Below are 12029 nucleotides of genomic sequence, written 5' to 3'. Positions count from 1 at the left end.
GGGGGGGCGGGCGGGAGGCAGAAGCGAGCCTATAAATAGTTCCAGGTCTGTCTGTTGACCTTTATGAATGTATACAGTGCTACCATCAATTCCTGGAGTTGTTCTTGACTAATGCCTTCAGTACAGCTTGGATTTCTTTTATATTATCAGTTCTTTCAATACTATCCATGGTTTTTTTTCCTTCTCAAAGCCAGATCTCTTTTAAAATAAACTTTTAGACTGTGAATTGGGTGAAGGCTCATATAGTGAAGCATGTTTTTCATTGAACAACGCATGTTTTATTTCATCTCAGTCATTGCATTTACATCATTGTAACATCACTTATTCCATTTTCTCTCTGCATTTCCTGTTTCCATTACTCCTTTTCCCCTAACCCTTCAGAATGTTGTCCTAGGGTAGATGCTGTCCTTTTGATCTTAACTGGAATCCAGGAAACATCTTGTAACATGGATAAGACTGGAGGACATCATGTTGAGTGAAACTAGTCAATCACAAAAGGACAAATACTGTATGAGACTACTTGATTTTATGCTACTTTATGAAATGGTTGAATGTCAACTAATTCTTTTTGGTATCGTGACTCTATTCTTCCATCTTCTTTTGATGCCTCCTGCATTGTTCAATATCTTGCCCATGGAATCCATCAATATTGAAACTTGTGGCTCTAATTTCTTCCATTTGGGAAATGATATGTGTGTACTTTGTATCTAAGTTCTTTCCGTTTGGGAAATGATATGTGTGTTCTTCATTTTTGGTTTTCTAATTCCAGATCTTTGCATATTTCATTATAATATTTTACTTTTTCTTCTTGAGCTCCCCTTTGAAAATTTATGTTTAGTGATTTTATTTTATGACTTCTATTCACTTAACTATTCTATGTTCAAGAGCAAGTTTCAGAGTATCATCCGACATCTACTTTGGTCTTTCAAGTCTTTTTAATGACCCTTTCCTTTCTTCATGAATGATATTCTTAATGTCTTCAAACAACTCATCTGGCTGTCAGTCATTAGAGTTCAATGTATCAAATGTGTTCTTGAAATGGTCTCAAAGATCAGGCAGGATATATTCTAGGTCATATTTTGGCTCTTATGAACTAGTTTTAATTTTCTTTAGCTTCAACCTGAACTTGCATATGAGCAATTAATACTCTGTTCCACAGCTAGCCCCTGGCTTTGTTTTGGCTATTGATGTTAATCTTTTCCATTGTCTTATGTCACAAATCGAGTCAATTTGATTCCTGTGTGCCCCATCTGGTGAGGCTCAAATATATGGTCACTTGTTGAAAAACAGTATTTACACTAAAAAGTAGTTGGTAAAAAAAAAAAGCTGTTGGTCTTTTCAAATTCCACTACATAATCTCCAGCTTCGTTTTTTTCCAATCACCAACACTGTATTTTCCAACTAATGATCCTTCCTCATTTCAACTTTTGTAATCCAATCATCAATAATTATCTATGCATCTTGATGATGTTTAATCAATTTCAGACAGTAGTTCATAGAATTCTTTCATTTCTTCATTACTAGCTTTAGTGTTTGGTTAGTAATATGTGTGTGTTTGTGTGTGTGTTTGTGTGTGTGTGAGAGAGTAAATTTGAATAAAATTTATTAACTGCTTTTACTGGTAGGCGTAGACATTCGGGTATATTCTATTACAGACAACACCGTATGAGATAGTTTATTGTGCCACCCTGGCCAATAAGCACAAGTGGGGTTAACTGAAGAGCGGAGGGATAAATGGCTCAGTGAGCCTTGCCGTTCTAGTTCTCGGATCTCTTGCTTTCTGATGGTTGGACCAGGTCCCTGCTTTAGTTGGCAAGGCTCACTTCCTGCAAGACATCCCTGAGGAGAAGCCACATAGACCTACCCCAGTGCAGCCCTGGATGCTAGAGTAGTCATGTGGAGACCCCTGCCAGTGCTGAGATGTTTACACATTCACTGCCTGAGCTTTCCTCCTGCAGTCGGCATCATTGCATCTGTTTTGTGAGATGGAGGAGGATTTTTCGGATTGGTGGTGGACATATAGGTTAATGGGTTAATGTTGGACTTGTGGGCTTGGGCAGCACTGAGATGGGATGTTTTCTTGATGCACACTTAACCTTTATATAAAACTCTCTTATACATGATTTTCTGTGGATTTGTTTCTTTAAAGTACCCAGACTAACACATTATGGTACCAGGAATGGGGTTCAAACCCACGGCCAGGTTGGCACAATAAACTAACTACCTTACTGTACTTCAAGATAATTTTTGAAATATCCTTTTTGATGATAAAATGCATTTCTCTTGAGTTTTTCATTCCTGACATAGTAAACCATGACTTTCTAGTTCAAAATGGCCTATACCAACCCATTTCAGCCTATCAGTGCCTAAGATATTGATCTTTATGTATTCTACTGCACTTTTAGCGACCTCCCATTTTCTTAGATTCATACTTTATGCATTCCACGTGATTGTTAATGGATGTCTGAAACGGTTGCTTTTCATTTTGAGTCATGCTCCATCTGCAAACATAGATCCCAAAGCTTTGCTCCATGCATGTCATTAAGGCTGACTCTACTTTGAGGTGTCAGCTCTTCCCCAGTTATCATTTGAGTGCTTTCCAGTCTTAAGGGTCTCATATTTCAGTACTACCCTGTTTCCCCGAAAACAAGACAGTGTCTTATATTAATTTTTGCTCCCAAAGATGCGCTAGGTCATATTTTCAGGGGATATCTTATTTTTCCATGAAGAATACGGTACACATTTATTGTTTATTGAAAGAGACCTCGCACATCCTGTCTGCTCCAGCTGCACTGCGGCCAACAGTGAGCTGCACAGCGGTGACCGCCACTAGAGTCCACAGTCCAGAGTTACGGTAGTTTCGGGGGGCCTTATTTTCAGAGAGGTCTTACTTCTGGGGGTGCCTTATATCTCAGTGTGTGACAAAACTGTAAGTAGGTCTTATTTTTGAAGGATGTCTTACTTTCGGGGAAATGCGGTACATCACACAATTCTTTGCTATTCATAATATTTTTCAGTGGTTGGCCTCTGAGAATTGCACCACTTATTCCTTTTAGAAATTCCACGGAAACTTAATTACCATGGGTGACCCTGCTGGTATTTTAAATTCTGGTGATAATACCTTCCAGTATCACAACAACTGGCATGCCACCAAAGTACAACACACCAATGGAAGAATGGGGAACTCAATCCTTACATTTCTTGAAAGTTAGGAATTAATGTTTTATTGGACATGAGATACGACAAATTTGCCATGTGACAGAAAATTTTAGTTGACACCAAATGTTCAGAGAATTGGAATGAAGGTGTTCTAATTAAGTGATGGGGAAATTTAAGTTTCTTTTGTTTTGGGGGGGTTGTTAGTAGTTTTTAAATGTGCTTACCTTTTTCAGTCTTAAAATATCAGCATAGCAGAGTTAAAATGAGCTTTCTTTGATAATTTAGGTTTCTTCATTGTCGCACAGCCACCTTGAGTATGTCGGAGTAGTGGTAGTATTCCATAGGGTTTGACTTTCTGAAAGTAGATCTCTAGGTTTTTCTTCCGAGGTACCGCTGAATGGATTCAAATCTCCAACCTTGTGGCTAGCAGATGAATATACTAACCACTTTGTATGACTTGTGAGTATAAGTGTAGATAGAGGAATGAACTTACTTTAATAGGCATTGATTTGAGATTATATTCTAGAAATGTTAGCGTACCAAAAAGGTCCAAAATAAACCACATTATCTGTCTCTTTACCATCAAAGTTGAACAGAGGGAAAAAATATCCAAATTATATTAATTCATTTTAATTAATTTAGTCTAACAAAGAGAGTGAGTTGTGGTATAACTGTACAACTAACTTCTTTGATCCTCACTGTGCCAGCGATAGACCTTGGTGCTGAGGAAACATTTGAGAAGAAAAAACCTCTTCCCTATAGGTATGTAATCTAACGGACTTTGCTGTATATTTCAATGCCTCTGAAGGTGACTGGATGCGTGTTGACGTTGAGTCTTTTCCACACATTTCTAAAACTAAAGGCTGAGTCTAGACTTTCACTTTCCTTGTGGTTTTCCACGGTAACAAGCACAGTGCTCTGCAGTATATGAAATATAACAGTTGATAAATACAGATGACTAATTCACAAAATTAAGAATGATAGTTGAGCAGAATAGGAAATGCAGCTGCTAATGGATGAATCTGTGCCATTTTGTTATGCACAGGTTTGCTTAAAATAAAAAGTTCATCTGTGCAATGTAATAACCAGCTACATCACCCTGATATTCTTAACAACAGAATGCTTACTGAAGACTGACTCTTTCTTTGGCATGGGTACAAACATGAATCTCTCCCAGTCTGTTGGGCAAGTAGCTATCTTCCAAATGCCTCTGCATATACGAGTGAGTGCTTCCAGCGTTCCATCGGCTTGTTCAAACATTTCAATTGGTATTCCATCAATTACTGGAGTCTTGTTTTTGGCTAATGCTTTTAGTGTAACTTTGAAGGTTCCCGAAATGGTAGAATGCCGGCTAGTTTTTTAGCACAGTTACTCTGTGTATTCTTCCCATCTCCTTTTTGACGTTTCTTTAATCATTCAATATTTTGCCCATAGAATCTTTCAACTTGCAACTTGAATTTTTTCTTCAGTTATTTCAATTTAAGAAATGAGCATGTTTTTCCTTGTGGTTTTTCAACTCTAGGTCTTTACACATTTCATTATACTTTTTGGCCTTGTCTTCTCAAGCTTCCCTTTGAAATTTTCTATGCAAAAATTTGACTTCATCCTTTCTTCCATTTGCTTTCGCTATGCTATGATTATCAGTAAGTTTCAGAGTTCTTCTTTTGACATCCACTTTGAACTTTTTTTCTTTCCTGTCTTTTTGCTTTCTTCATGAAATGTCCTCCCACAGTTCATCAGGTCTCCTGTCATTAGTATTCAATGCATCAAATCTGCTTAAAATGTTCTTCAAATCCAAGTGCAATAGACCTAATGCTGTACCTGGCTCTTGCGAACTTGTTTTAATTTTCTTTAACTTCAGCCCAGTCTTACCTATGAGTAATTGATGGTCTCTTCTACAGTCCGCCCCTGCCCTGGCTTTAGTTGCTGATATTGAGCTTCTCCATGGTCTTTTCCCACAAATGTAGTCCTTTTAATTAAATCTGTATAGTCTATTTGGAAAATTCCATTCCAAAGCAAACAATAAATCAATACTTAGGTAAATCAAAAGCATTAAGACAGCTTAATTGTAGATGGAACTACTCAATGGTATGGACTAACAGGCTTACTTAAAGAGAGGAAGTAGATCTGGCAAATGAGTAAGGCAACAGATTCTTCTTCATAAGAGTTCTCTGTAGTGCTTCTTAAGGGAGGAAGCTGTAAAGATTTACAGCCTCAAAAACCCACAAGGGCAGTTCGTTCCTGTCCTATAAGGTTGCTATGAGTTGGAATCAACTCAATGGCATGAGTTTTGTGTACCTGGGTACTTTTAAGGAAATTACTCAGAGGCACTTGATAATAACAGGTACTAGATGAAATTCAGAGAGATGAAAGTTCTAGTCATCTACCATGTACTAGTTGTGTGACCTTGTCAAGTTACTTGGTCTCACCAAGCCTGTTACCTATCTGCAAGACAGGGATAATAATCGTAATCACCTCACTGTGTTAAATGAGATAAGTTTAAAGTTTTTAGCATGCTACTTGGAAAGTAGCTTCTAATTATTTCTCTAGCCATTCTTATTTTTCAACAGTCTACCATTAACCACGTTTTCCATATAACAGATCAATCTTAACCCCTTTCGTGGTTCAGGCCTTTTTTACTCACAAAGCCTAGGCCCCAGTGTTCAAGAGAGAATGTAACTAGTGTCAAAATATTAAGTTGCCTAATTTATTTTTTCTGCTTTTAAATCATTTTATTGGGGGCTCTACAGCTCTTATCACAATCCATACATCCATCATGTCAAGCACATTTGGACATATGTTGCCATCATCATTTTCAAAACATTTTCTACTTGAGCCCTTGGTATCAGCTCACTTTCCCCCTCCCTCTTTCCTCATGAACCCTTGATAATTTAGAAATTATTATTTGTTCATGTCTTACACTGACCACTGTCTCCCTTCACCCACTTTTCTGTTGTCCATCCCCCTGGAAAGGATTATATGTCAATCACTGTGATCGGTTCCCGCTTTCTCCCCCCACATTCCCCTTACCTTCTTAGTATTGCTACTCTCCTATTGGTCCTAAGGGGTTTATCTGTCCTGGATTCACTGTGTTGCAAGCTCTCATCTGTACCAGTGTACATGCTCTGATCTAGCCGGATTTGTAAGGTAGAATTAATTTGGGGGGGGGCTGGGTGGAGGAAGAATTAAAGAATTAGAGGAAAGTTATACATTTCATTGTTGCTATACTGCACCCTGACTGGCTCATCTCTTCCTTGTGACCCTTCTGTAAGGGATGTTCAATTGTCTACAGATGGATTTCGGGTCTCCACTCTGCCCTCCCCCTTATTCACATCAATATGATTTTTTGCTCTGGGTCTTTGATGCCAGATACCTGATCTCATCGATGCCTCATGATCACACAGGCTGGTGTGCTTCTTCCATGTGTACTTTGTTGCTTCTCAGCTAGATTAAACCCAATGTTAAGTCATTGTATCAATCAATCTCCTTGGGGATCTTCCTCTTTTTCACTGATCCTGTACTTTACCAAGCATGATATCCCTGATAAACCTAGTTTATTAGAACTGCCATCTCTTCTTCATTTGAAATCTGAGTTTGTGAGAGATCAGACTCAATAGTGTGGTTCTGAAAGTCTCTCGAAGAATTTTTTAAATCAGGCCTTAGAAACTAATATTAAATTCTGTCATTTAAGATGTTTTTATGATTAGATTTAACAAATCTGAAAGAGACAAAGAAGGTAGGAAGCATCTTTTTCATACTCAGAGCCCCTTTTCATCTCTTAGTAAGATGAAAAATTGGAATGCAGTCAGATCATTAACTTTTCCCATCCTAGTCGGCCTACTCTGTTCAATTCATAAGAAAAAACAGAGTAGCTTTCTCTTTCAGATCTTACACTTATGGGTTCATCTTGAAAATACGGTAGGGGCTGTTAACATTAGAAGTCTTACCTTAGTTCAAATTTCCCTTTATTTCAAACTAGCCATTTAACTCAACCCTAATTCCCTCATACTCTCTCAGTATATCTCCATTCTTCATACCAATTTTTTAAAAATCAATTTATTGGGGCTCATACAATTCATCACAATACATAGATCAATTGTGTAAAGCACATCTATACATTTGTTGCCCTCATCATTCCCAAAATTCGCTTTCCTCTTGGGTTCCCGGAATCAGCTCATTTTCCTTTTTTTCCCCTCCCCCTCCCTTCCTCGTCCCCTCTCCCCCATGCACCCTTGATAATTTATAAATCATTATTGTATCTTATATTACACTGTCCGGCATCTCCCTTCACCCACCCCTCTGCTGCCCGTTCCCCAGAGAGGAGGTTATATGTAGCGCCCTGTGATCCATTCCCCCTTTCTACACCCCCTTACCCTCCTGGTATCGCCACTGTCAGAGGTTCATCTGTCCTAGATTCCCTGTGTTTCCAATTCCCATCTGTACCGCTCTGCATCATCTGGTCTAACCAGGTCTGCAAGGTAGATTGGGGTCCTGGTAGTTGGGGGGAGGAAGCGTTTAAGAACTAGAGGAAGGTTGTGGGTTTCATTATTGCTATACTGCACCCTAAATGACTCATCTCCCCACTACCCCTCTGCAAGGTATGTCCAGTTGTCTACATACCAATTATTTTTACTGTTTCAATACAAGCAATAAACTTTCCATCTTAAGATAAACTGGAAGGTAAATAAAGAAAACAATTTAGAGAATTATTACGTTCAAGTTACTCTTATGTGATACCATCATAGTGAGATGGTTGGGAACAGAAATGACAACGGGGCTAACTGTATTTTGTGTTTTAATACTGTTTAGAATTCTTATTTGGCCTGCATTGATTTACTGTAGGCTTACTGCAATTTATTTTATGTCTAGGATTTGTGAGGCCATATTTAACTGTCAACTTTCTAGGTTTGTCTAAATTCTTAATTCAATCACTGGTGTGATATGGGTAATATAAACTACATCTTTCTCCCATGGAGCAGCTGATGGGTTTGAACCGTTGACCTTGCTATTAGCAACTGAACTTGTAAACCACTATACCACCAGGACTTCTCATTAGCAGGGTTAAATGGGAACATGTGGTCAGGTACACAAATCAAACTATCATCTAATTTTCTATCTTAGTAGCGATGAAAGGGAATATTGCCTAGGAAGAGGGCACTTCATTCGGCGTCTCTTTTGGAAGTAAGATAATGAAGTATAATGGAGGGAAGATAAAACTTTGGTTTGTATGTCCCTTTTCCCAACCCCAGTCCTTTGTATTTTTTAGAACTTGGACAAGTAACTTCTCATTCTGGGCTTAATGTGCCTCGTCTGCCAAATAAGGATAATACTATCTTCCATGTCCAAAAGCAGGGCTGGATAAGAGATCAAGGTCCCTACTATTCAACTCTACATCTGAGGCATTCCAAATCCAAACGAGTAGCCGGTGGCGGGAAGGAACAGCGTGGGTGGCTAGGGAAGGGTTAAGACCTAGGGTCTCAGGAATAAAGAACAATGAAGGAGGCCGAAGCCTGTTCTCACCGTGAGTATCTTATCACCCTCCTGGAGCCGACCATCCAGGGCCGCAGCCCCGTTCTCTTTGATACGGCTGACGTAGATGCCACTGTCGTTGGAGATATACTGCTGATCTGTCCCACCGACGATGTTGAAGCCCAGCCCTGAGAAAATCACGGAGGAATTGTGAAGGAGATAGACATGAGGAAGAAACAAAGGTATTAGAGAAGAAGGCACAGTAGAGAGGGCAGGCCTAGTGGGGAGGGGAGGTTGGTAAAGAATGGGCACTGGCAAATCAGATGGTGGTACAACTAGTGAATAGTGCAGCTGGTGAAAGGTTGGTGAGTACCAACAGAAGACAGGTGTATACAGAGCTTCCCAACCAGACCAGGCAGAACTCAATATTCAAACACAGTGATTAATGTTAATTGTATCAAAATAGATCTAAATAGAACTCAGTGGAAGAATCGTAATAATTTTTGAAATATCTGTAATTCATATTTCATTTTGATTCTGTTGGTGGCATTCAGAAACCCTGTCTAGCATTCCTGAAAATTAATGTACAGGGTTAACTCCATCTATGAGGTGAAGTTATGTTTTTAACCAAATACCAAATGACCCAACTGTTCCTATTTAGTGGAATTCCTAACATGCATTTTGATTGCATGTTTGATCAATTTCCAGCTGAAGTCATTGGTAGAATTCTTCAATTTCTTCATCATTAGCTTTTGTGGTTGGTATATAAATTTTAATAATCGTTGTATTGATTGGATTTCCTCCAAGGCAGAGGGATTTAATCCTATCACAGACAGCTTTGTACTTCAAAATGGTTTGTGCAATGTCCTTTTTGGCAATGAATACTGCACCATTCCTCTTGATTATGCTATTCCTGGCATAGTAAACCATATGATCTTCTGGTTCAAAATGGCCAGTATCAGTCCATTTCAGCTCCCTAATACCTAGTTATCGATATTTATGTGTTCAATTTCATCTTTGACCACTTCCAGTTTTTCTAGACTCAGACCTCACACATTCTAAGCTCTGAACATTAGCAGATTTTTGCAGCTGTTTCTCTTTCCTTGCATCATGACCTAACAGCACATGAAGACCCTGAAGGTTCCACTCCCTCCCACAGACCTTACCCCACTCAGGTCACCATGGCTGACTCCACTCTGTGAAAGCACAGCCTCCTCGGTCGCGTTTCGCTTGTCCACAGACCAGACGGGCCCATCCTCCAGCACCCTCTCCGACAATGTTCTGCTTTCAATCATTAGGCTTTCATACCCATAGGATATGAAAATCAAAGCTTTGGTTTAAGTATCAGAATCTTTCTTCCTTTGAATACCCATAATTTGTCTCACAGTGGGTGGGGAAATATTGACAGTTAAATAAACTCGTTGTCATCAAATCAATTCCAATTCATAGCAACCCTATAGGATAGAGTCAAACTGCCCCTATAGGTTTCTGAAACTGTCACTCTTTATGGGAGTAGAAATCTTGCTCTTTCTCCAGTAGACTGGCTGGTGGTCTCAAACGGCTGATAAGGCAGTTGGTAGCCCAACACGTAACCTACACACCATGGAACGCTGTGGTTAGGTGTCATTGAGCCAGTTCTGACTCATATCGATCCTCTGCACAACAGAATGAAACACTGCAGGGTCCTAGGCCGTCCTCACAAGTGTTCCTGTGCCTCAGCCCACTGTTGCAGCCACTGTGTCCATCCGCCTCAAGGGCCTTCCTCTTTCCTTGACCGTCCACTTTACCACTGTTCTTCTCCAGGGTCAGGTCCCAACTGACAATACTCCCATAGTATGTAAGACAAAGTCTTGCCCCCCTTGCCTCTAAGGAACACTCTGGTCATACTTCTTCCACAACTTACATATTGTTTTGCGCTTTTGCCAGTGCATGGTACTTTCAATATTCTTCTCCAGCACCAGTATTCAAATGCATCCATTCTTCTTCGGTCTTACTCATTTAATGTCCAACTTTCACGTACATATGAGGCAATTAAAAATATCATGGCTTGAGTCAGGTACGCCATAATCCTCAAAGTAACATCCTTGCTTTTCAACACATTAAAGAGGTCAATAAGACAAGGGAAACATTAAATAATCACTTATAAAATACAATGGTTGATTTGATTTTTTTATGTAATACTGCCACCTCATAGCCCAATACCTTCCCATAAATTACAAACAATATCCACTTACAATACTGCATATATATTTAAGGATATTAAAAAACATGAATACCTAAGGGCAAAGTGATATTGAATAAGGCTTATGAATGAAGGATTAAAAATAAAAGAGAGGCCTTACATACAAGTAGTCCCCAGTCTACAATATATTCAAGTTATGGCAAACAACTTCGTTCCCACAAAGTAGTGAAATTGATGCCTGGTTTCAAAGCATTTAAAGGCAGAATCATGCTGCTGTCTGAAGAAATGCTTTCTTGTTTATCATTCTTAAAACTTCTAAATTTTGAAAATTGACAAAAATAACTACTAATGCCCAGTTACCACTGCTGACCACTCTGAAAAGGGGTCACAATAGAAGGTCCACAAGAGAAGAAGAAAAATGTGGAACAAAACTCCAGACCATAAAAAGAACCAGACTTATTCTTCTGATACAAACTGGTAGAAGCCACACGATTATGGCTCTTCTACCACTTAAGCCTGGAACTGAACTCACACCCGTAGCTCAGCTTTCAGTCAAACACCACACAGGCCCACAAGGAAAGCAATAGTACCAAGAAGGCATAACTCCTTAGGATAATCAATCGGCTGAGATTAAGGGCAGCAGTTACCCAAGGTCAAAGGTCAGATAAAGTCCAGTGACCATTACTAAATGTTTTGAAGAATCTTGATCTAAAAGGGAAAATTCAGAAGTTCACGTTTTCATGGCATCCTGGAGCCATGAAGACTGGATGAACCCCTGAAGCTATTGCCCGGAGATAACCTTTAAATCTTAAACCAGACATATCCCATGCAGTCATAAAACCAAGCAGGAGCTTAACTTAACCAGTAAGGAAAACTTGTCTTCAGCATTATGTTTTTTTCTATATTTACCTACACAAGATCAAACTGACAACAGCAATACGAAAGATTAGGTAGGAACTTTAGAGAACAATGAGTTCATGTTAATAGGAGAGGAACAACTCAGAAAAAGAGCAAATGGGTACACAACTCAAAGAATACAATCAATGCCACAAGTCAAATATGTAGAAACTGATGAACTATGTACGTTTTGCTATGTATATTCTCAACAACTTTTTTTTCCAAAACCATTTACCATTCCATAGTTCAATTACATCAAACAGTATTGTACAATTGCTACCACAATCAGTTTCAAAACATTTTCTTCCTTCTTGAACTCCTT

The 12029-nt window shown here is 39.1% G+C and overlaps 1 protein-coding gene across 1 annotated transcript in view; it reads right to left on the bottom strand.

Annotated features, from left to right (window-relative positions):
• LOC101657472 (synaptojanin 2 binding protein) overlaps positions 1-12029 on the bottom strand; it is a 37666-nt gene that overhangs the window by 17452 nt on the left and 8185 nt on the right. The window contains exon 2 of the mRNA XM_013003739.2: positions 8680-8816. Within this exon, the coding sequence (XP_012859193.1) occupies positions 8680-8816 (137 nt within the window). The remainder of the gene's footprint in view (positions 1-8679; positions 8817-12029) is intronic.

The sequence above is a fragment of the Echinops telfairi genome, unplaced genomic scaffold (genome assembly GCF_000313985.2).
Source record: "Echinops telfairi isolate 266 unplaced genomic scaffold, ASM31398v2 ScPeMD7_18;HRSCAF=68, whole genome shotgun sequence".
Taxonomy (NCBI): Eukaryota; Metazoa; Chordata; class Mammalia; order Afrosoricida; family Tenrecidae; genus Echinops; species Echinops telfairi.
This window is presented reverse-complemented; position numbering and strand designations above follow the sequence as displayed.